At 50.8% G+C, this 23,401-nt stretch overlaps 1 protein-coding gene across 1 annotated transcript in view; it reads right to left on the reverse strand.

Moving 5' to 3' along the window:
• Positions 1-22,785: 22,785 nt before the first annotated feature.
• The window catches only part of LOC134374848 (uncharacterized), a 32,399-nt gene continuing 31,783 nt past the window's right edge, over positions 22,786-23,401 (reverse strand). Inside the window, exon 8 of the mRNA XM_063092894.1 lies at positions 22,786-22,929. Within this exon, the coding sequence (XP_062948964.1) occupies positions 22,786-22,929 (144 nt within the window). The remainder of the gene's footprint in view (positions 22,930-23,401) is intronic.

Consider the following 23,401-nt stretch of genomic DNA (forward strand, 5'->3'; position numbering starts at 1 on the left):
CAGTAGGGTTGCAAGTCCTGAGTCCTTGAACCAGATCATTGTAGCCCCCTCCCTGCAGCCTGTGTAACTTCAGGGAGGCCCCTCCCATTCTCTGGCCCTGGACAACAGTGTCACTTTCTGGACTGTTGCAGGAAACAGGAGGGGCTATTGACACTGGGGACGGATCATTCTCTGTTGCAGGAGGCTGTCCTGTGCAGTGTAGGATGTTTAGCTGTATCCCTGGTGGCCTCCACACACCAGATGCCACTACCAGCCCCCCCTTCCCCCAGTTGTGATAACCAAAAATGTCCTCAGTTATTGCCAGTGCCCCCTGGGAGGGGAGAAGACACCCCCAACACACACACGGCTGCTCTGAAGCCATCTTAGGCTTCACTACCACCCTTTCCTGCCCGGGAACCCCTTACTGATAACGGGTGCTGACTACACCCCTCTGGGGACAGCCTGGAAACAAGTTGCATGCCAGGCAGCTCACTGGAAATAACCGAACGCTGAGAGCTGGTTGAAAAGGTTGGAAAAGCACAAAGAGCACATGGGATGGGGAGTCAGGACAGAGGTCAGTGAGATCAGTGGCTGCCACATCCTGGGACAGAATGACAGGCGTCCGAGTCCAGGAAGCAGCCGCCAGGGGCAGCTGGGACCAGGACAGCCATGCTGCCTGGAGGAGCTGGAGAGATGCTCAAAGCAGAGAGGACGAAGGGCAGCTGCCCAGCTCCTGCGCCCTCTCTGAGCCTCCCGAGGCCTGCCGAAGCCACAGAAGGATGGCACCCACAGCGCCCGGCACTCCTGGGTCGTGCCCATGAATTTACTTGGAGTGTCTCTTGCTTCCTCTTCTCCTGGCCAACAATCGCGTGGCCCCAAGACCCCCGGCCCCACCTTGGTGTGCTGTGCCCTCAGATGCCAAGTGAGCGTCTGTGTGGGGCTAAGGTGCTTGCTGGTCGCTGCCTCTATCCCCTCAGCATCCCCTGAGATGTCACCCTCACTCCTGCTCTTCGCCTTGGCATGATTCATCACCCCACAACTCACTGTCTGCCGTGGCTGCTGATCCTGTGCGTGTCCCTTCCCTGGGGCAGTGAGCCCCCACCGGCAGGGTTCCATCTGGTCTGGAGCATAAGTGAAGCCTCCAGCTCCTGAGCAGTGCCTGGCACATAGTAGGAGCTCAGTAAGTAAGTGCTGAGTGGACGAAGGCCCCGCACTCCCTGCACCGTGTGACATGCCTTTCCTCTGCCTGCCTCCCCTGCTGGATTTGGTCCTGTACCCTAGAGGGCAGCAGGTTCTCAGAAGGTGAGGCTGAATGAATGAATAAGTCCACGAGTGGCCACCAAGTCACTGTCAGCTGATTGCTCCTCCTGCTTCATCCCAGGACACCGCAAGCACAGGTGTCTCCGCATGGGATCGGGGGAGAGGGTCGCAGAGTAGAAAGTGAGCCCCCCATGCAGGCGTCTGGTGCCATGGAGGGTGACGACTGTGACAAAGGAGAAAGAAACACACCCCAAGCTGCTGCTCCCCAGGGAAATGTGCTCAGGGAGATATAGAAGTGTGGTTCTCGAAGCTTAATCTAAGTTGGACTTGGAGCCCGGAAAGAAGAAAACCTGATTCTGCAGGGGGGTAGGGGGATAGACCCCAATCCTTGACGGGCACCCCTCCGCCATGTGCCAGCTGGGCAATCTCGCCCAGAGACGTCCCTCTGCCTCTGATTGCCACAGCTGTGCCCACACTGCCTGCCTGGGGACGGGACCGCTGAGCTAATCACCATGAGGCCCTCCCAAACCGGCAGGGCTGTGCAGATGGCGAGGAGCTTTATCATCAGGCCCTGGCCACCGAGGCCGCAGAGCGCCCAGCCTGAGACCCTCCTCAGCAGAGGCTGGGCCTGAACAGCCCCGTGGCTCGGTGGGAGGAGGCAGACTGGGAGGTGGGGGTGGGATGCATCCCCTTCAATAATTAAAATATTTGTCTTTTAAAGCAAAGCTCTGTCTGAGGCCTGCTGCTCTCCTCAGAGTCCCCATTGCAGCTGTTGGAGTCACTTGCAAAGTCCCCCAGGGCTCCAGCTCTGCCAGGCGGGTGCAGAGGGCTCTCCTGAGAGGGGCAGGCAGCCGCCGGCCCTCCTTGCTGGCAGCTCCAAATTGTCCCTGCGGATGGAGAGGGACAGACAGTGCTCACCACCTGAGCTCTTGCCGGGCCCCCCGACCTCGCTGGGCTGCTCAGAAGCACGAAGCGCTCTCGGCTGTCAGCTGCCTATAGCCCTGGCCAGGAGGGGGCTCGGACGAGGACTCAGAAGGCCCCTCTGTCCATGTCACTAGTGGCTGAGGGATCTAGGGGACCCGAACCCTGGACTTTGATGGGGTTGAGGTGGTCTCGGTGTCTGAAAGCACTTCGCACAAGTCCTTGCAGAGCGGGTGCTCGGGAGGGACAGGCCGGGCCCTGGCAGGCGGCAGGGACAGCATCGGGACGGGGACAGCAGGCAGGGCCCGCAGTGGGAGAAAGTCCGCGCTGCCCTCACAGGGCTGTGCCCGCGTCCCAGGCCCCTCCTGTAACAACAGTGAGAGCCACCGCCAGCCGAGGGCCACTGTGACACACACTGCATGTGTCCCTCATTCCCAGCAGCCCTGCATTTGGCCTCATTGTCCCCAGTTCACAATGAGGACACAGGTCAAAGCGCCGTCCCAGGCCGTGCGACTGGAAGTGGCGGAGCGAGAGCCAGCCCTGAGCCGCGCCCTCCGTCTCCTGCCTCCCCCAGCCTCAGCCTCCTCCGGTGCTCTGGTCCCTGCGGCTCGAGCCCTCCGATTCTGGGAGGCCCGAAGCTCTCAGTGTCCCCACCAGGCCGAGGTGGGGCAGGGAGGGGCCATCTCAGGGTCTGGGGCTGGACTGGCCGACAGCCCCGGGAAGCGGCAAGGACGCCTGGCTGCAGGTCGGGGGCAGCTGCCGACATCTAGCGGGACCTGGCCGACCCCACCGGGTGGACACGGCCTGGCCCTGGTCCTGCCTCTGGGGTCTGCCCCGCTTTTCCCTCTGGAAAGGGCAGGGCTGGTAGCTTGGGAATGGCTCAAGGAGAAGAGCTGAGTGGTTTGTGCACCACAGGTTGTCCGTGTCGCGTGCTGATGCCGTCTTCCAGCATCTTCATGGGGTGTCTTCTAGTTTGCAAGATGACGGTCATCGTCATTGGACCCTAACCCCTTCCAGATCCACCACGAGCTGCTTTAGCCATATAGTCTCATTCATTCATTCGCTCATTCACTCATTCACTGGTCAGATATTTAAGATAACCATGGCTTCCACGAGGGCCAGTCTGCCCTGTGTTCCTGTGTCCTTGGCCACCCTAGCTGAATGGGGCCTGTGTTGATAATGGCAAGAAATCCACAGAGAAAGGGACTCTGAGGGACCGTCAAATGCCCCAGGGAGAGCAGCAGTGGCCATTAGCTTTGGGATCGTGGACAGCAATGCTGGCTCCTCGGTATTTTACCCCCTCTGCATCGGCAAGTCCTCTTGGTCTGGCCTCACTGTGGTCCTCTGAGACCCTCTGTCCCAGTTGCTGCCCCGTCCCTCTCTCTGATGGGCAGGGCTGTGTTGGAAGGATGCCTTCGGGAGACTCTTATGTGCCCTCCGACCCAGGGCTTCCCACCAGCCTTGCCCAGCAGGGCTCATTCCTACCTGCCAAGCTTAGCCCTGCTGCCTTTTGGCTTTTCATACCTGGCTCAAATCTCAGAGAGACAGTCTTGAAAGCAGAATGAGGTCTATTAGCCTTGCTTGTATGTGGGGAAACCGAGTCCCAGGGAGGCCCACGATCTGCCCCAGTGGCCGGGTGAGTCAGGGGGGCTGACCCGCACTCAGGGTCCCCACAGCCAGGCCAGCCCTGGCCGCCTCCGGCTGCTTCTACATCCCACCGTCCTCACTGGCAGCACCGGGAGCGTCGTTGACCCAGCGTGGTGGTAAGGTCCGTCCCTCACCCCTCAGCCCTGGTGTGATCAGCACAGATAACGTCAGCACAGCATCACGAAGCTCCCACAGTCATTGTGCCTGGCACGCACCAGGGTTCTTTTCAGAGGCCTGGCCTGTGTGTCTGTGATTGCTGAGTGGGACGGGGACAGCTTCCCCCTCACAGAAAAGGGAAAGGAAGGGGACCCACACACAGCGAGTTCTCCCCAAGAATCAGATGCCCCGCCAGGCATGCAACACTGTCCCAAGCGTGCCAATGGGGAAGCTGAGTCTCCTTGTGGCTCAGGTGCCCGAGTCTCCTGGCTCTCAGCCTGTGATGCCACAGGTCACATACAAAATGGCTGGGATCATCCTGTCTCTGCTTCCCCTTCCATGACAGAAACCTTTGTGCCTCCTCTTCATGGAAAAGGCCCCTCACTTTGGGTCATCATGTGGGGCTGGAGGAACCTGCAGTCCAGGCTGTGGATCCCAGGTTGCTCCCGTGCTTGGCTGCCTTCCCGGGCAAGGGTGTCCTCTCCCGCCCTGGATCCTTGCCCACCATGATTTTCAAGGCTCTAGAGAGAATGACTGGTCAGCCACGGCCTGGGCAGCTTCCGTGGGGCTGCCCCTGATGGGGCCGACTGCAAGGCCAGGGCCAGGCAGGAAGCCAGGGGGTGGGGTCACGCCTGCCTTCCGAGGGTCCCAGCTATCCTGGGATTTCCTACTAGAAAATGCATCACATCCAGCATTCTGGGCAGCAAAGTTTGCTGAAGCAGGACAAACACACCTGATGGCTCCCGCCCAGGCCCCACATGCTCACAGAGGCCACTTGGCCCATCTCACCTGGCTTCCTGCATCGCTCTCTGACCACCTGTCTTGTCCCTAATCCATCTTCCAAAACATTGCTACTGGTCCAGGAATCCCACTTGGCAAAGCCCTGATCTCGATGGAGATTCAGTCAGCCACAATCATCTACTGGGGGACCACCAGGAGCCAGGCATGGTCCAGACCCTGCAGCCCAGCAAGGAGCTGAGCAGAGTCCGTGCTGTTGTGGGTGGGCGGGCTGGGGAGGGTGTCGGGTGTGGGTGGAGGCCGCCCTGCTGAATTGTCACAGCAACTACGAGGGTAGGCATCATGGCCCTGTTATACTATTTAGAACCTCTGTGGGATGTGCACTCCCGAGGACAGGTGCAGTGGTCTCCGTATTGCACGTGGGATCACTGAAGCCCGGCACCTGCTCCTCCAGGGCTCACTGTCAAGGTCAAAGGGGGGCATCCGCTAGCAGGCATTTTCAGAAGGTGAGATGAACACTGCCTTCCCTGACTGTGCACTGCTGGGCTCAGTGCTTCTGCCCTGATGCTCCCTACCTGGCACTCCCCATGCAGTGCTCCCCACCTGGCTCCTCCGCATGATGGTCCCCAGTCTGGTGCTCCCCGCCCAGTGTTCTCACCTGCTACTCTCCACCTGGTGCTTCCCGCCGTGCTGTCCCCACTTTGCTGCTGTCCTCACTGAGTCTCCAGACCCACTTGCAGGTTTTCTGAGGGCACCTGTCTGCCCAGCTTCCCTTCTCACCTCCACAGCCGCTGTGTTGGAGGGAGAAGTTTCCATCTTGCAGAAAGTAGAAAAGTGCCAAGGAGGGAAACGAGCTGGCGGCCTGCAATTTGTGTTCTTGATAAACTGCGCCTTCATTTTGAATCAGCTTCTCTGGGAGATGGCCGCGCCCTCATTCAGGGTCTAAGCAGCGCCTTGCAGAAGGGAAAACGCTGGGCCCGCCAGCTGCCGGGTGGCTCACCCTCGGCCCGGCATGGGCACCAGCTGGCGTGCAATAGAACCTGCACGCAAGGCCTCCGATGGTCACTTTGTCTTTCCTAGAGAGCTGGCCTCTCCACGCAGAGTAATTGCAGGTCTCTGCCAATGTGACTTCAAGAATCTGACACTGTCCTCACTTTCTCCAGCAATGTGGGTGGGGAGGAGGCTGCTCTCTGTGCCCCACCAAGTTCTGAGACAAGAAGAGAAGTGGGAAGACACACAGTGTCATGCAAGCACGCTCTGGATATGCCAGGCAGTCCAGACTTCCGGTCATCTGCCCAGTGGTCCCCCCAAACTCTCAAGCAAGAAGAATCCCTGCCATTCCAAATGACATCTCTATCTGGCACCTGCACCAGCACAAAAATCTCTGCCTGACTTTGGGTTTGAAAACTGTACAGTCAGCATAAATTAGACGTCGGTCATTGTGTGTCTGAGTCGATGGCTGTTTGGAGACACTGCACCTTTGTTGTGCTCAGATGGGGACACGTTTGTCCTGGGGACACCTGGCAGGTGCCAGGGGCCTGAACTCACAGGACGATGAGGTCAAAGTGTCAATTCCCTTCACCTCTGCTTTTGGGCAAAGAGTTGCATAATTTAATTGGTAAGCAATTTAAAACATTTTACCGTAAAACAAATGGCTACACTGTGGAGAGAAGTGTGAGTCTGCACACATCTTAAAGAGGAGACGTGAGATTTTAAAGATGCTTCAGTGTGTGGCAGCTGCTTTGTGCTTTCTGCTCTCAGATGCCCTGGGGGGACAGGTTTGTCCCCTCTGCCATTTGAGTGTCTTGATCCCATAGGGCAGTCATTGAATAGCAGGAGCTGTGGCCCCAGAGCAGGTGTGAGTCTTAGCATGGCCCAGAGTGATCAGGCAGGGTACAGAACTCTTGGTTCTCAGCCCCCTGTTCTTTTCTCAGCATTGCCCGGCTGGTGCCACCAAGGTGGGGCCTTGCATTGTCTCCCCGAGTTTGTCGTTCCACCCAAAGGAGGCCCAGCTGCTTCCAGTGGGATGAGCCCCATCTCGCAACCATCAACCTGCATGAGAGTGAAGCGGCTGGTCCCAAGGGCTCAGGCCTTTTCTGGTGTGCTGTGGCTGGCTTCTGTCCCAAGCCTACCAGAGGGGCCTGGCTGGACTCAGTGGGGGCTGTGATGTGGCGAGGAGGTGCAGGGCCCCAAGCAAGCAGGACACGCTCCCCAGAAGCACCAAAGACAGGCACAAGCAGAGGAGGGTGTGAGCAGTCCACAGGGAGACCTGGGGAATCAGGAGAGGGTGAGGTTGAACTGAACACAATGTGGGAGAGCTGGGCCTCACAGGTGCCAAACAGCCCACCCCAACAGGACCTGAGGTGGGGATCAGAGTCACTGAGGCTCTGGCTCACACCTCTTTTCCCCTGCTGTTTACTTCTTGTGGACAGAACCAACCGAGAGCAGAGGAAGCCGTAAGCATGTGCTGAACCAGTGCCCCTTGAAGGCCATCAGCCTCTGGCTATGCTGGAAAGAGGGACAAGAGGGACTCTTGCCACTGGCCTCCCTGCCTCACTGTCACATCCTCTTACCATAATGGAAATGCCTATCAGGCAAGGCTGCCTCTCAGCCACCCTTAGAGAGTGGATTTTTATACCAAAGGCGCTTGGGGCATCAGTGATTGTTGGCCCCTTTATTCTAGAAGACAGACCCAGAAGGGCAACACCATGGAGATGGTCAGTCCGCTGCTCCAAAGGCAGATTGCAGGCATGATGCCTTGGTTCCTTGTGAGTGGGGAATATTCCTTCCATTTCTTTTGCAACTGTGCCTGGAGTCCTAGCAGAAATCTGGGCACAGAGTAGGTATATCAGCCCTACCCCTTGGTGGCTTAAAATAACAATCATTTATTAGCTCATGATTCTGTGGCCCAATGACATGGGCTGGGCCCAGCTGGGTGGTTCTTCTGCTGGTCCTGGCCAAGTTCATTCAATTGGTGGTCGGCTTGTGGTCAGGTGGTTTCATGCCCATTTTGGCAGTTGGCTGCTGACTGGCTGATGGTCAGCTGGAGTTAATGGGGGTCACTGGGCCATTAGTCTCTCACCATCCCAAGTGCATCCTCAGTGTGCATGGTGGTGGCTGCAGCAAGAGGGCAAGCCCATCGCACACATGCTTTCAACCCTCTGCTTGCACCACGTTTGCTAATGTCCCATTAGCCAAAGCTTGTCCCATGGCCAACTGTATTCTAGAGATGGGGAAAGAGGCTCCGCTTGCTGATGGGAGGGGAAGAGCAGGACGTTTCCTAGGGCATCCATTGTTTTGTCCTCTTTCCTCTCTCACCACCTGGTCCAGAACTTCTGTTGTGTCTGTCCTGCCTCCCCCCCCCCCCCCCCCCAGTGCAATGGTTTGATCTCTGGGGCTTCTCCTCCCTTACACGGTGGTTGAGCCCCTCAGGCAGGAATTACAGCAGGTGCATCTGTTTCTCCAGCTCCTAGCATAGGGCCTGGTGAATGAGCACTCAGTGAATGTTTATTAAACTAGCCGTTGAACTTGTTGAACTGAATTGAAACTGAAAATGGCTGCAGGTGAGCAACGTGTTAATTAGACCCAGGACCTGAAACTCCAGATGGGCAGGATGCAAATTAGTGGAGCTTTTTAGGAGCATTCTCTGAAACCACAGGTGTAGCATGATTTGATTCCCCTGGGACAGCTGGGAACGTGCTGGGACAGCTGCGTGGCTCAGCAGAACTTCCTGTGCATCACAAATGGGTGAGGTTCTTAGCCCCTCTCAGATATTAACCCTTTCGAAAAGCTGGTGGAAATGATGGAGCTTCTCTCGAGAAAATGCACACTTCCATTGCATCAGTTGGGACTCAGTTTAAGAGAACAGGATCCACACCAGCCAAAAGCAGAAACTTCATTATGGGATATGACAGGCAAACAGAATCCTTGGAGAGGCCGAAGAAACTGATGTTGACAGAATATTCAGGTACGACTTGGAAAGCAAAGCTGGGCCAACAAAGGAGCTGCTCCCTCTTTGCCAACAGGAAGCCACCGGCTCCACTGGGAAGCTGTTGCCACTCCCCCACCCCCACCCCCAGCTCCAGAGTCAGGCTACCCCGGCCACCACCAGAATGTCAGGAGACCCCCACTTGCAGAAGCCATGCAGTCCAGGCAGCTGCTGTAGGAAAACTAGACGCCTCTGTATGTGGTGCTCACCTGCAGGAACACCAAGCAGCAGTGGCAGAGCCTCTGCCCTGTATGCACGTTGAATTAGATGCAGGTGCCTCCATTAGAAGCCGATGAATCTCTGCAGAGTGCTCCCTGTGAGGGACTCTGGGAAATGCAGACCAGGAAGCCACCGAGGAGGTGAGAATGGAAGGTGAGCCCTGACCTCTCCCTCAGTCTCCCTCTCTCACCAGTTCCCAAGTAGTGTCAGCCCCTCATGGATACACTGCAGCACACTGTAGTCTCTTCATGAACCCCAACTTTTATTTATTTACTTATGGACATATGGCAGAAAAAACACTTTTTCACATTTTTATCATTTATTTGTGGTGAGAACACCTAAAATCTACTCTTTTTGCAATTTTCCAGTGTACGGCACGTTGTTTTTACTTAGTCCTCCTGTGTAGCTGAAATTTTGCATGCTTTGGCCAACATTTCCCCAGTCTTCCCCCAGCCCCTGGTAACCACCAATCTATTATATACATCTATGTTTCTATGAATTTGACTTTTTTTTAGATTTCACATATAAGTGGGATTGTGTAGTATTTGTCTTTCTGTGTCTGGCTTATTTCACTTGGTACAACGTCCTCCAGGTTCTCCGTGTTGTTGCAGGTGACAGGATCTCGTCCTTTTATCAGGCTGCGTAGTATTCCGTTGTGTTTGTGCCACACTTTCTTCATCCATTCATTCAGTGATGGACACATAGGTTGATTCTATATCTCAGCTATTGTGAATAGTGCTACGGTGAACATGGGAGTGCAGGTGTGTCTCCACCAAGTCAGCAACTTCAGTAGATCTTGTGAGTTAAAAGTCAGTATGAAATCTTTCCTTAGAGAACACAGGCAGTATAGCAAGGGTAGGATCATTTGTTCCGAATTTCTGAATTTGGTGGTGCATTAGAAAGAGTGAAGTCAGGGTTATCTTTTTTTTTTTTTTTGAAAAATAAGTTCTGGTTATTCATCTTTCAATAGACCCCCCCCAGTGTCCCAGCCTCCTTCTCACAGCCTTGCTGAAGGACACCGTGTACTGTGCAGATTAGAGCAGATGTGAGTTTTTGTCCCAATTTATCCGGGGAGGAGAGAGGGAGAGAGAACTAGGGCCCGTTTTTGGTCAGTGTGCCAGTGATAATAATCTGGTGCCGACACTGGGCTTTTGCAAGTGGGGACTTGCTAAGTCTAGCAGCTGGCCAGGGACATTTGCTGTGCTGGGTTCAAACGCAGATTGGAAGTGCTACTGAGGGGTCCCCTGACTTGGGCCAGTTCTTGGCAAAGGCCAGGTTTGAGGACTGCTGTTCTAGATCTTTCTACCTTGTCTCTGAGCACCTTAAAAATACCTTTAGTCAACTTACTGTTACATAAATATTACAAAACGTTTTTCATAGCATAATCATTATGATTAATGAACATATTTTTTTTTAATCTGCAAATCTGTATAGAATACTTATATTTCCTACTTTTGTGATGGAGATGAACGGGAAGTGTTTGCCTCTCTGAGGATAACCTATAAAGACCAACTCAGAGATGGACAGGAAGTGTTCACATCCGTGACCCCCGAGGCAAGGTCCCCTGGCCAGCAGCATCGACATCACGTGGGAACACCTGGGAACAGGTGAGAAATGGAACTCTCCCTGATGCAGAGACACTGGGGTTGGGCCCAGCAACCTGCATTTTCAACAACCCCCTCAGGTGGTTCTGAGTTAAGTTGAGCTTGGGAACCATGGTTCACACCAACCCCTTGAGCTCATTGAGAGCTTTACCCTTTGAAAAGCGTCTTGCACATGTGGCTTCATGCTCTTGTTACAACAGCCCTGCTGGTAGAATTAGGAATAGGGAAAGGGGTAGGGATAGGGATAGGGATGGAGACGGATACGGATAGGGTTAGGAATGGGAATAGGGATAGAGGTAAAGAGTGGATTGTCACCCCATGACTGAGCAGAGGGGGGACTCTCCTGTGCCTGAGGTCACATCACGCAGTTGGGCCAGGACCGGAAGTTTCCCTTCCCCATTTTGCCATCCTCTTTTAGAAAGGTGGAGAAACCAATAACTTCTCTGCTGTGTTCTGCAAACTTTTTCATTAAGTACAGGCTTCTGTCCCACGTAGAGTGTGGCAAAGTGTCCGCCATAAGCCTGAGATCGTGGTGACCTGCTGGACCCCTGCTGGGGGTAGACCAGCTCTCCCCTCCGCTCCTACCCCCATCTTCTGATTGCTGAGCCCGATGGCCAGAGCCCACCCACTTGGATAGGCAGACAGCAAACTTCAGGGCTTCTGAAGTTAAGCTACTGCATTGGATGAGTTTTATTTTTAATGATCTGTTTCCCTCTTAAATTATGTGCCTCTTTCTAAAGGGCACACACAACCACAGATTCCATAATCTGTAGAACAGCAAGCTTTGGTGCTGGAAGGACTTGTACGCCCAGAGACTTTGGCTAGAGTTGGATGCCATCTTGAAGGTCGTCTGTCCTGGTTTTGGAGACACAGAAATTGAGAATTCTTTTATTCACTAAATTTCAGGAAATTTATGGGTTTGGGTATTAAAAAAATCATTTCCAGTATGTTAAAGCAGTCTTCTGATATAGGATCTTTTAATTCAACTTTGTGTCATGCTTTGCTTAAAAGTAATTACCAAGTCTTAGCAATGACTTTAACAGAAATTAAATGCATGAGTAAGATCATAGTATTGTTCTTGTTTCAAAGTAGCACTTACAAAGGTTTCCTTTGGAATTGCTACATTACCAGGCTCCAAAGTTAAGCTTCCCTTCTTTTGAAATCTGAACAAACTGTAGAATTATATGACTCCTGAGCATGCTGACAGCTCCATGAAGCCTTCCCCGATAGCTTCTCTGAGTTCCAGAAATTGTTCTGTACCTTTCTTTGAAATCATGGCATCCTGCTTACAATAAGTCTTGGTGAATATTTAATAAAAAGGATGATAATAATGGCAGCAGCTAACATTTACTGAGAACTTATTATCCACAAGGCACTTTTTAAAACCCCTTATGTGGATTGACTCTTTGAAACCCCCATTTTATAGATGAGGAAACTGCACTATATAGAAAGTTGAGAAACTTGCTTGAGGCCCCGCAGCTAATTAATGATAGAACTAGACTTCCAGTACAGGTGCTTAGACTGCAAACCACCTGTACACTTATGCAGTATGACCTCAGTATTTAATGAATGAGTGAGGAATGGATAAATGGGTGGATGATTGGTTGGATGGATGGACGGTTGGATAGATGGAAGGAAGGGTAGAAGGATGGTTGGATGGATGGATAGATGGTTAGATGGTTGGATGGATGGTTTTATAAATGGATGGTTGTATAGTTGTATGGTTGGTTGAATGGATGGTTGAACAGATGATGGATGGTTGGACAGATGATGGATGGACAGATGGTAAAAATAAAGAACAGAAAGTGGCGCCCTTGGATCATCTCTAGCCTGGCTTCTATGTTACTGAGCAGCCAGCACTGAAGTGCGCAGATACAGGCTGAGACTAGGGGCTGTACCCAGAGCTGCAGTGACATCTTCTGTGGGTTGGGGAAGGGCACTGCAATTGAAAGTACATTCAGGTCAGGAAACCCTGGGGGTGACAGAATGGCGCCAGTTGACCTTTCCTACCACCCTCCTTCCTGCTGTTGCCCAGACTGGGGCAGAATAAATTCCATAATCTCAGACGTGGGGGTCAAGCTGACCTCTCAGGGAATGATCATCACGGGGGTCTAAGCTGCCCATGGGCTGCTACACCTTGGCTGGGATTGGAAATTGAGCTGAGGGTGAGAACGAATTCTCCAGGACTGGAGAAGTCACCTGGGGGTTGGACTTACGATTATTTACCCTAGCCTCTCAATTGGCTTTTAATGAAGCAATTTTCAGGATCTGATTAAGTCTAATGGAATATTAGGATCCCTAGTCGTTGTATTTTTAATAGGAGACACTCACTCTGGAGCAGTTAGTGTAAACCACTTGTAAATCACCAGGAAAGCCAGGTTTCTGGGTACATGTGTGTGCGCCCCAATTATTGAGGACTCTTGATAGATGGATGAGTGGGTGAATGAATGGTTGGATGCACAGTTGGATGGATAGATGGATGAATGAGTGGGTGGATGAATGGATGGATGGATAGATGGATGAATCGATGGATGAATGTGTAGGTGGGTGGATAGATGGATGAATGAGTGGGTAGATGGATGGATGGATAGATGGATGAATGAGTGGGTGGATGAATGGATGGATGGATGGATGGATGGAGAGATGGTTGGATGGATGTTGTATTTGATTCAAGGTCTTTCTTTCTTTCTTTCTGTCCCCCTCCCACTGTCCCAGCCCTGACTGCTGCCAGGGAGCAGCTGGGTGAGGAGAGCTGAGGTGCCTGTTCATCTCCTGCCCTTCCCTCTTCCTTTCGCTGGGTGCTCCAGTGGGGTGGTGAGGAAGGAGGGACAGGAAACAGCTCCTTCCCTAGCTGTCCAGATGAGGACACCATGCTTTTCTTGGCCATCCCTGCTGCTGTGGTCTGTGGCCTGGGCATGAGCAGATATGGCTTCCCTGAGCCCTGGCCCTCAAGGACTCCCTGCCACAGCTCCCCTGGGACCTGGAGGCCCCTTGAGACTCCACTTTCCATCATCCCTCCTTCCCTGTCCCATACCCCACTGCTGGGGCCTCTGGAAGCCTCATCTGCCCCGGAGCCCATCTCGGGGCCACAGGCTCAGGCTCGCCAGTTGCCTGTCAACTCAGGACACCCACCCGGCAGCCCTGGCCAGCAGTAGGTGGGGGCTGAGCAACATCCCACTGGAGAACAAAACGTCCATTGCTCTTTCCAACACCTCCACCATGGGCACCAGGGTCCCTGCCCACAGGGGTGAGGAGGGAGGTATCCTCTCCTCACCCACACTGCATTCCAGAGTGGACACCCCCATGCTTGGCTGGGGCGGGGGTGGTCTTAGTCTTTCCTTGGCCCACCCCATTCCCCAGTTCCCCTCCATGGTGGCCCGGCAGCCAGGGGTCCTCGGCGCTCAGAGAACTTGGTTCCTTTCCTTCTGTCACCCCCCTGTTCAGGCCCCAGACCCTAACTTTGGCCAGCTACAAGTGCCAAGTCATTGTCCAGACACTCCTTCTGGAAAAAACATCTTCCACCATCTTCTAGATCACCTGGAAGGTTCAAGTGATGCCATCTGAAACTATGCTCTGGGGAGTGCTAGAGTGGAGAGGGGACAGGCATCTCTCCTGGCAGGAGCTGGCTGGGCCTCCCTGGGGTTGGGCCACAGGAGAGGATGCTTCCAGGGCTGCCAGGGGACAATCAAACGCTCCAACCTCACATCAATTTACATCCTGTTTGCATGTTCTGCCCTGGGTGCAGGTTTTGCTGAGACTCTTCGAAGCTGTAACAGATTGCTAAGAAGGCCTGGAAGAACCTGTCCAAGGATGAGAGGTGGTTAATAAACTGGGTGGCAGATCAAGTTGATGATGGGAAGCAAAAACCAACCAGCCAACCAAAGAAACAAAACAGAGACTCCCGATTGGAGTTTACCAGAATCAGAGACAGATGAGGACAGGTCTCCCCCAGCCCCAGGACATCGATCCTCTCCACCACCTGGCCAGGCCCATCTGTCCTCTTGGGGCCGTGGTGGATGTCAGCCCAGGGAACATCTGGCAGTTGGCTGACAAGGCACTCAATGGGTCTCCTCTTCCTAAGAGACAAGCGTTAACGGGGAAGGTTCAGGAAACCGATTGCCACGGTAGTTCCTGGGTGAGACCGGTGATTCTGTTTCTCCTTGAGTTCCCATAGGACCGACTCTATTCTTATTTTAAATTCCCCTTCCCTGAGTGGGCTTCTCATTTCTCTAGTAAAACTCGCCCTCTGTAGTTATATGATTAGGCAGCAGTTCATTTCTCTTCTGCCACGTGGACCACAAGATAGGGACGTCCTGCTCACCCCGCCCAGCCTCACATGAGACTCCCTGCACCCCGAGGCCTCCGCAGGTGGCTGTGCCCCACACTGACGCCACCTCAGACACTTGGGGAGTCTGTGGGAGGCAGGGTCAGTGCTGACTTTGTCTTTATCCTGACTGTTCAGCACGGCGCCTGCTATGAGTGGTGCCCTGCAACCGTGTGCTGGGTAATTGAGGGAACAGGACCACGAAAGCGACCCAGGAAGAGAAAATGTTCCTTTTGTCCACAGCCTGAAGCTTGTTCTTCTAGCACTGAGATGGGGAGGCTGGAAAGAAAGTCACGCCATGCCCTGGAAAGCCACTAGAGGCACCTGCCGTGCTTATACACCAAGTGCGTGCTGCTAGCGTGGTTTAGCCCCGGGAACCAGCATGGGCTCCCGACACTAACAGTGCAATGAAATAGAAGGAGGTGTTTGCCGGGGCAATCCCCTGGTGTTCTGTGTATTTTCTCTTCCAGATGAACCTTGAATCATCTTGTCAAATTCCATCGAAAAATTTCCTTGGGATTTGATTAGAGTTGTAATTTCCAGTTAACCCTGGGAGAACCGGCATTTTTACATAGTGTCCTGTCATTCCTGAGCACGTAATTCTCTCCCTGTATTCGAGTCTGCTTTAGCACTTCAATAGAAGTTAATGGTTTTCTTCATGTAAGTCTCACACATTCCTTGCTTGATTTTTCTTCTCTAGGTATTTGATAGCATGTTATTTTTTTTCCAATTTTATTTTCTAATGCCAATTAGAAATTGTAGGTTGTATCACATATGGTTATTCTAGCTCTCAAGTGATAATAAAAAACTCAATTCAAATTTATTTATAACAAATATGTGTTGTTTATTATCTTATTAAATTGAGAAAACCGAGATCTGGCTGGGTTCAGGGCTCAAAAGATAATATCGGGCCTCAGTTTATCTTTTTTCATCCACCTGTGCTTGCTACCGGGGAAACGTTGTTAAGCATTGCAGGAAGGGACTGGCGTGGTCTTCATGCTCTTGGTGTTTTTGCATCCGTAGAAGCTTGCTTTGTGACCTAGCACAGGATGCTTTTTTGTAGCCTGTACATGTGTCTGTGTGAGGCACAGGGTCCAGTCCATGTCTGCTGGATCAAGCTTGTTGTTATGTGAGCTAAGGAAACCCTGGCTGCTTTAACAGATATCTCTTTACCCCAGTGGCTTAACCCCTGCAAGTCTGTTTACTGAGCATGCAGGGGTGTGAGTGGTTCTTCTCTACGCAGGGATTCCAGGACCCGGCCTCTTTCCTTCTGCTCACCCTTCTATCTTGCACTCACGGCATCCAAGGTCAGCTGAAGGTCGTCTCCAATCCAGCCATCGGGAGGGAGAGCGCGACTGGAGGATGTGCATGGGTGGTTTGCATGGCCCACCCTGGAAGGGTGCACTCCATCTCTCACCCCTGTTCCCTGATTAGATCCCAAAGCCTCGGCCACCCTCACTGCCAGGGACAGGGATGCGCAGTCTAGCCATGAGCCCAGGAAGAGAAAAAACTAAATCTGGGAACAAAGCGCCTTTCTCTGGCACTCCTGCATGGTTCACATCTCTTACGTCCTTATATTTTTTTCCCTACTTGTCTTAATCAATTACAGAGAGACATGTATTCGAAATACTATGACCGTGGAATTTTCAGTTTCTTAGGGTTCTTTTGTTAGTGTTTTAAAACTTTTATTACTTTATATTTCTATTAAAATTACAACTGTGCATAGCTTAAAGAGTCAAATTGTTCTAGAACAAGTGTCAGCAAGCTTATTGTGAAAATGACCGGTTAATAACTCTGCGAGGCTTTGCCAGCCATGTTGGTCTCTCTGGAAACCACTCAGCTCTGCTGCTGCAGAACTGAGGTCATCACAGACGACCCTCAGATCAATCCGTCTACGTGTTATTGCGCCGACTGGTATATTTAGACGTACATATTTCTAACTTCTTGCCTGGCGTTTTCTGTCTACGCTGTTTTTCTGACGCTTTTCTTTGTACCTGCTTTATGCCTCTGCTGATTTAGAGAGTATATATTCCATTTGTTTTTCGTGGTTACCACAAAATTCTAACAGGCTTGCTAAACCTAAAAACTGAAATCAGTGAAAATCCCTACCTTTGCAAGGACCATAGGACACTTTCACGCCGGTCTCCTCTCCCACAGCATAAATTGTTTCTGTCCTGGGTTCTGATGGTTTTGTTCTTGAAGGATGTCCCTTCAGCGGGGGGCTGCCGGTGCTTAGTCTTTTTCTGAGAAGGTACCTATTTTGCCCTCATCTGGGTCTCGTGTGTTTCTGCCTCTGCTTTTCACAAATGCTGGGGACAGAACAGTAGGGTGGCACTTACATTTCTCTCCCACTGAAAGCGCGTCGTTCCATCAGCTTCCAGCTTCTGCTATTAATGTTGAGAAGGCTGCCGTCTGTCTGCTTACTGTTTTTCTCTGAAAATACTCTTAAATCTTTTGTGGCCTTTAATTTTCTCATCTTACTTTCATTATTTTACTTCCAAGTTCATTAATTCTTTCAGCTATGCCTGTCGAATCTCATATTTAATCAATTTATCTTGTTTTTCATTCCCCAAACTATTTTTTCAATGCCTTTTCGATGGCGTTCTGATTAGTCTTTTTCTTGTACTAAACGATTCTTCTTGTACGTCTTAGTCGTTTGTAGTTTCCTCTGTTTTCGATATCTGTAGATTTTTGATGATATACAGTTCAAGGAGAGTCTTAATCTTACTGGTTTTGTTTGTTTATAGACTCACGCTCAAGGTAAATGATTCTTGGTATGCTTTGTAATTTCGGATTTCGAGCTTTGGCTGTGGAAATTCTACGTGGCCTGTGTTGAAGACATGTTCCTTCGGAAAGCTTTTCCACTTGACTCTGCCAGTTGCCCCGGTAATAGTACAAGGTAGGAAAAATTACAATAATTTTGCTACTCGTGGCTAGTGGCCCCCACATAAGACATAAGTTTGAGCAAAGTAGCATGTGACGGAGGCCACTTACAACTCCCAGGAAGAATTTATTCCTACTTCAGTCCCAGGACAAGCTGCCTTGTTATGCTAGTGGGCAGATAACGTTTCTTTGTTGCTGTTTTTTTTGTCTATTCTGCTCTTTACTGAAAATATAGCAGTCTGAGGATTCTGGCTTTAAGCAGGGGTTTCGTTCCAAGTCTCCCCTCCTGCAGTCTTATAGTCTATGTGTGGGCATTAGACCCTGAGACCACACAGGACTAAAATCTTTTATCTCCTACCAGAAAGACAGGAAGGGTGGGGAAGGAGGGAAGGAAGGAAAGTAGGGAGTTTTATAATAGCTCACCCGTTTTCTATCCTGGTTTTAAGTCCATTTTTATTCTGGCCCTATTTTGTTGTGAGTTCTGCTATGAATTTTTAAAATATCATATTTTTTCCAATTTTTCTAGTTTCTTTTTAATCTGGTAGGTTTGGTTATCTCATCGACAATATTTCTGGAATCAAAAGTCATCATCTACACAAGCTTTCTGTGATTGTTTCAAGTTTTGCAATTTAGATTTTCCTGGGGAGCAAAGGATGAGAGGACACCATTTCAAAAGGATTTTAAATTTTTGAATATAAACTTATCTTGTAAAATTTTTAGTGTCCTTGTAGCCTCAATGCTGTCCTTTCTCTCCCATTTACTTACTGTTTATTCCTTGTTTGCGAAACCTCAGGGCAGGGACGTGGGCGCGTCCTGCCACCCGGTCCCGGCCCCTGTCCTGACGGACCCTGCAGGGCCCCTCCTGTTGTCTCATTCTGTGCCTGCTTGCCCCGCCTTTTCCCTTTCCTATGAATGCTCTCTCTACGTGTTTAATGCATACCCTCGAACCTTCGTCTTCTTGTAAAACTCATCGTGCTGCTTTCTGTCTGTGCGTTGAACTTGCAAGAACATACTGTACTGTAGATCCCTTTCTGCTTTTAACTTTTAAAAACCCAGCCTAGGGGTTTAAGATCTATCACCTTGTCTATGGATATCTGCGTCATTGCTTGAAACCATTGCATAGAATTTGAGGGTTGGTGTCTACTGAGTTTTATCCATTTCCGTTACCTGGAGTGCCCCGGGGGCTCCATCCCACATGCAGCATTGCTGTGGGTGCCCTGGGGGCTCCATCCCACATGCAGCATTGCTGTGGGTGTCGCTGAGACATCCTCTCATGGATGGGGACGGGGAGGTTGCTAGGGGAGTCAGGGTCCACCTGACTCTCCAGGGTGGCTGTGAACACACCACTGAGAGTGAGTCGTCATCTTGTTTCCCCAAAAGCTTCTCTATCAATCTGGGACTCACTACTGTCCTAGTGTCCGCCTACCTAATGGACGTCAAGTAGTGTCTCCCTGTTGTGTTAGCTTGTATTTCTTAGCTTCTGCCAAATCCAAAGAAGTCAGCGAGTTTGAGCACTGACTCACCTTTTGTTACCTGTTTGGACTTTTCTCTTCTGTGGAATGCCGATTCATATCCATTGCCCATTTTCTATGAAGCTTTCTGTATTTCCTTGTTCATTTCTTTCATTCATTCACGTAAGAAAATAATCTAAGTGATTCACTTGCAGAAATAACTCAGGCCCAGCCCAAATGTCGTCTGACTGGTCCAGCCCATTCCTGGGGGGTCGCTGAATAGATGAAGTTGCCCTTGAGATGGTAACGAGTTAATAGCACTTTGTTGTTCTCATTTCTTAATGTTTCTCCTTTCACAGGGTTTTGGGTGGGCCTTTCTCACGGGCTTGCCCTGAGCCCTCAGACAAAGAAATTTCCTAAGGGGGTAGTAAATTGGGGGTACTTTTAGACATCATCCGGGAAGATTGTGCACCCCATAGTACTCTCAGCCAGTGAGGAGGTGGGGGCAGGGACTCGTGCACTAGGAAATAAATTGCTTGTTACAGCTCTTTCCCGTGTGCCTGCCCGCCACACACCCGAACCTTGCAAGGCCGTAACTAAAGTCTTGCTTCACTGTACCTCATGTCTCTGTGTCTATCCTTTGGCCTTGGACGGGTGGGGGTGTTTCTCACATTCATTCATTCATCTGTTCACATGTTAAACATTGGTGGTAAATCCATGTGCTGGATTTACCAAGTCCCCATCCTCCAAGTCCCTGTCCTTGCAGAGCTGACATTCCAGTGGGGCTAATTCCCAGGGACAAACAGCAGCTATGTTAGGGGCAATAAGAGCTACGGCAACCAAACAGAGCAGGATGCGGATACAGAGTGGTGTGGGCAGGATTCTATGGTAAGGGAAAGAGATTTCTCAGCAAAGACCTGAATGCAGTGAGGAAGAAGTCACATGAGGAGCTGTCAGGGCTACTGTGTCCTGGGAAGTGGGGTCAGCATGTGCAAAGGCCCTGAGGTGGGAAGGAGCAAGCCTGTGCTCTCACAGCAGCATGCAGGCCAGTGTGCGCTGAGTGACGGGACAGGTGGAGGTGACACACAGAGCTGCAGGGACAGGTCAGGCAGCAAAGATGCAGGGGAGGCTGACGTTTCATTCCCGGATGAGAGGCCACTGAGGGCATTTTTTTATAATTGTGATAAAATACACATAAAATTTACCATCTGAGCCATTTTTCATTGCACAGCTCAGTGGCATTCAGCATATTCACACTGCTTTGCCGCCGTCACCGCCACGCATCCCAGAAGATTCTCACCTTCCCAAACTGAAGCTCTGTCCCCATTAAACACCAGCTCCCCAGCCCCTCTTCTAGCACTCGGCACCCCCCACTCTACTTTCTGTCTCTGTGAATCTGATGACTCTGGGGACCTCATGTGAGTTGAATCACACAGTGTTTGTCCTTATGTGACCGGTGACTCGCTTATTTCACTCAACATGATGTCCTCAGGGTTCATCCACGGTGTAGCACGTGTCTGTGGTTTTCAGTCTACAGGTCGGTGAGGTGGAAATGCTAATCGACCTCACTGTACCCGTGAAAGCTGATGGAAAGACAACTTCTGTTAAAATTTCCAGCTTATTGAAATAATAGTACTTGTTTTAAGAACACAAAAGTTTAGAAACATTCGACAACAAAAAACCACAACAAAATCCCAGATATTGGCCATCTGCAATGACACTCCACGGATAGGAATGTTCCTTTAAACTCTGAGGTGGCTGCTAGAACGGTGCCTTTCCCCACCTGAATCACCTGGGCCAGGTGGAAGTGGGAAGATTGCGCGGGATGACATTGTGTGCTGAGGACAATAGACAGAAGCCTGAAGTTGCCGCCTGGGTGTGTACAGCCCGGCACCCTGCTGTTCTCACGTTATGAACACACACAAGTCAGCTTATTCCTTCCTATCAATAGCTAATCAATGCCCGTAATTCCCACAATTTCACTTTCTCTTTCAGTCCCTCCTCCTGAACCCCACCCCCCATTTTGAGATCATCTGAGATTATTGTTCTGTATTGTTATCAATTTTTTAAAATTGCATATGAATAAGTATTTAGATTTAACTCTAAGTTTGGTCTGTCTTCTTTACTCACCTCTGTTTTTTTCTTTGGTTTGTTTGTTTATTTATGTTGTAGATAAACTTTGATTTTTTTCAGAGAGAGAAAGCATGTGGGTAGTAAATTTCCGTAACCTTTGCCTGTCCCCAAATTATTTTTTTTCTAACGTTTCACCCCACTGGACTAAGTGTGGGATTTTAGGCTCAACGTAATCCTTCCTCTCACCCTCCTGTTGCGTGCTCTTGTCTTCTACCACAATTTTGTGGTTGAGAATTCCGATACAAACTCTTTGCTCTATAGTAGGGTTGCCAGATTTAGCAAGTGAGAATACATGCAATATTTGGGACATGCTTATACTAAAAATGTATTTGTTGTATTTCTGAAATTCAAATTCAACTGGGTGTCCTGGATTTTTTCTGGAAGCCCTACTTTATAGTGAACCTGTTTTTATTGTTTTTTTTTTTTTCTCCAAGCCTCTAGAATTTATTGTCTATTTCAATATCTGAAATTTCATTAGACAGTGCATGCATGTGGGAAGCTTCCACTGCTCTGGGTGGCCCCTGGGGCCCCTCAGTTTGGAGAATTTCTCCTCTCTTTGCCTCGGTTTGGGCCACTTTCTCTCCTTTGCTCTCTCTGCTCTCGCCCCCGGTGCACTTTCTAGATGTTATTTACGGATTTAAACTCCCCGTTACTACCTAACGGACCTCCATCTCTCAGCTTCAGTTCCTGCACCATGAAACCAGCTTTCATCAGGTCAATCTCACAGCAATGTCATGAGGGTTAAATTTGTTCAAGGACACTGTGCCCTTGCCCAGCATGGGCTCTGGGTACCACACACGCCCACTGCACCTGCACTCCACCCAGAACGTCCTCACTGTTGTCCTGCGTGGGGATGCCAGGCCTGTGGCAGGACGGCACTTCCTGGACTCTTGTAAATGGGTGGGGCCGTGTGTCTTGTTTTGGACAATTAATCGTGAGAAGTGCTGTGTGCCTCTTCTGGGATAGTGCATTTAGTTGCTAATGTAAGACCCATCAGGGCACTCCTACACTCATCCATAATGAACGCCAATGTTCCAGAGGCTGTTTGCTCTGTCGGTGGATTCTGAGTTAGAGTGTGCAGGAGAGAGCCCCTGCTGGCCCTTGATGGACGCGCAGTGTGAGAGACATAACAGATTTTGTTTTAAGGCACTGAGATGAGGAGATGTACCTTACTGCAGCGTAGCTTAGCTGTCCTGACTGATGCTCAGAGAAAACCAGAAATCCCCTCCCGTCCCTCCTCTGCATTCATGCTGTGAGTGTCCTGTGACTCTGTCTCGTGAATGTCCTAGATGCCACCAGCCAAAGAGGCGGACTCAGACAAAGAGGCAGAGTCTGTCCCTTATTGGCCTTTTCTATTGAAGTCTGGGGGAGGAAGGGCCCTTGCGTTCGAGCTAGTCCTGAGCTGTGATCGACTGAGCCAAGCTGAGGCTGAGCCTGGAGTTGGGGTGGGTGGCACAGGTGATGGGTCCCAAAAGTCCCCAATCAGAAGCTTCTTCTCCTGATGATGGAGGAGCCAATATCCTTATACTCACTGCTGGTGACCCACATGTCCTTGAACGTGGAGAGAGAGCACAAAATGGAGCCACCTACCCAAGCACCATACGTGGAATATGGGCAGGTGGATACCTGGATGGGGTGAGGGGACAGAGGAGAGAGGAGAAAGAGAAAGGGGGAGAAAAGAGAGGAAACCAAAGTCAAAATACTGCTCTAAACTGGGCACCCGGACTGTCCACCCCTGGAAGAACTTCACTGGCCGTCATCGCCTCCTGGTAAAGACAACTTCTGATTAACCGTGGAAGATACTGAGTGGCTCACAACTGCTTCCTGTAGCTTTAAACTATCAGATAAATGAACACGAGCACGGAGGATCCACGTTCCTGGCATTTTAAAACACAGAACACATTTTATATTTATGTAAAGACTATGCATAAGGCATATGTACTTGCAGAAGATTAGAAAACACAGATAAGCAAAGTCAATCAATTAATCAAACACCCTAGAGAAATCCTTCCCACATTGTGGTGCAGAGCTCTCGGCCTTTCTCCGGCTCTTGCTTTGCTCTTCCTGAAATTCACACTGACATCTATAGAGTGTACAC

This window comes from Cynocephalus volans, chromosome 4 (assembly GCF_027409185.1).
Source record: "Cynocephalus volans isolate mCynVol1 chromosome 4, mCynVol1.pri, whole genome shotgun sequence".
In the NCBI taxonomy this organism is placed as follows: domain Eukaryota; kingdom Metazoa; phylum Chordata; class Mammalia; order Dermoptera; family Cynocephalidae; genus Cynocephalus; species Cynocephalus volans.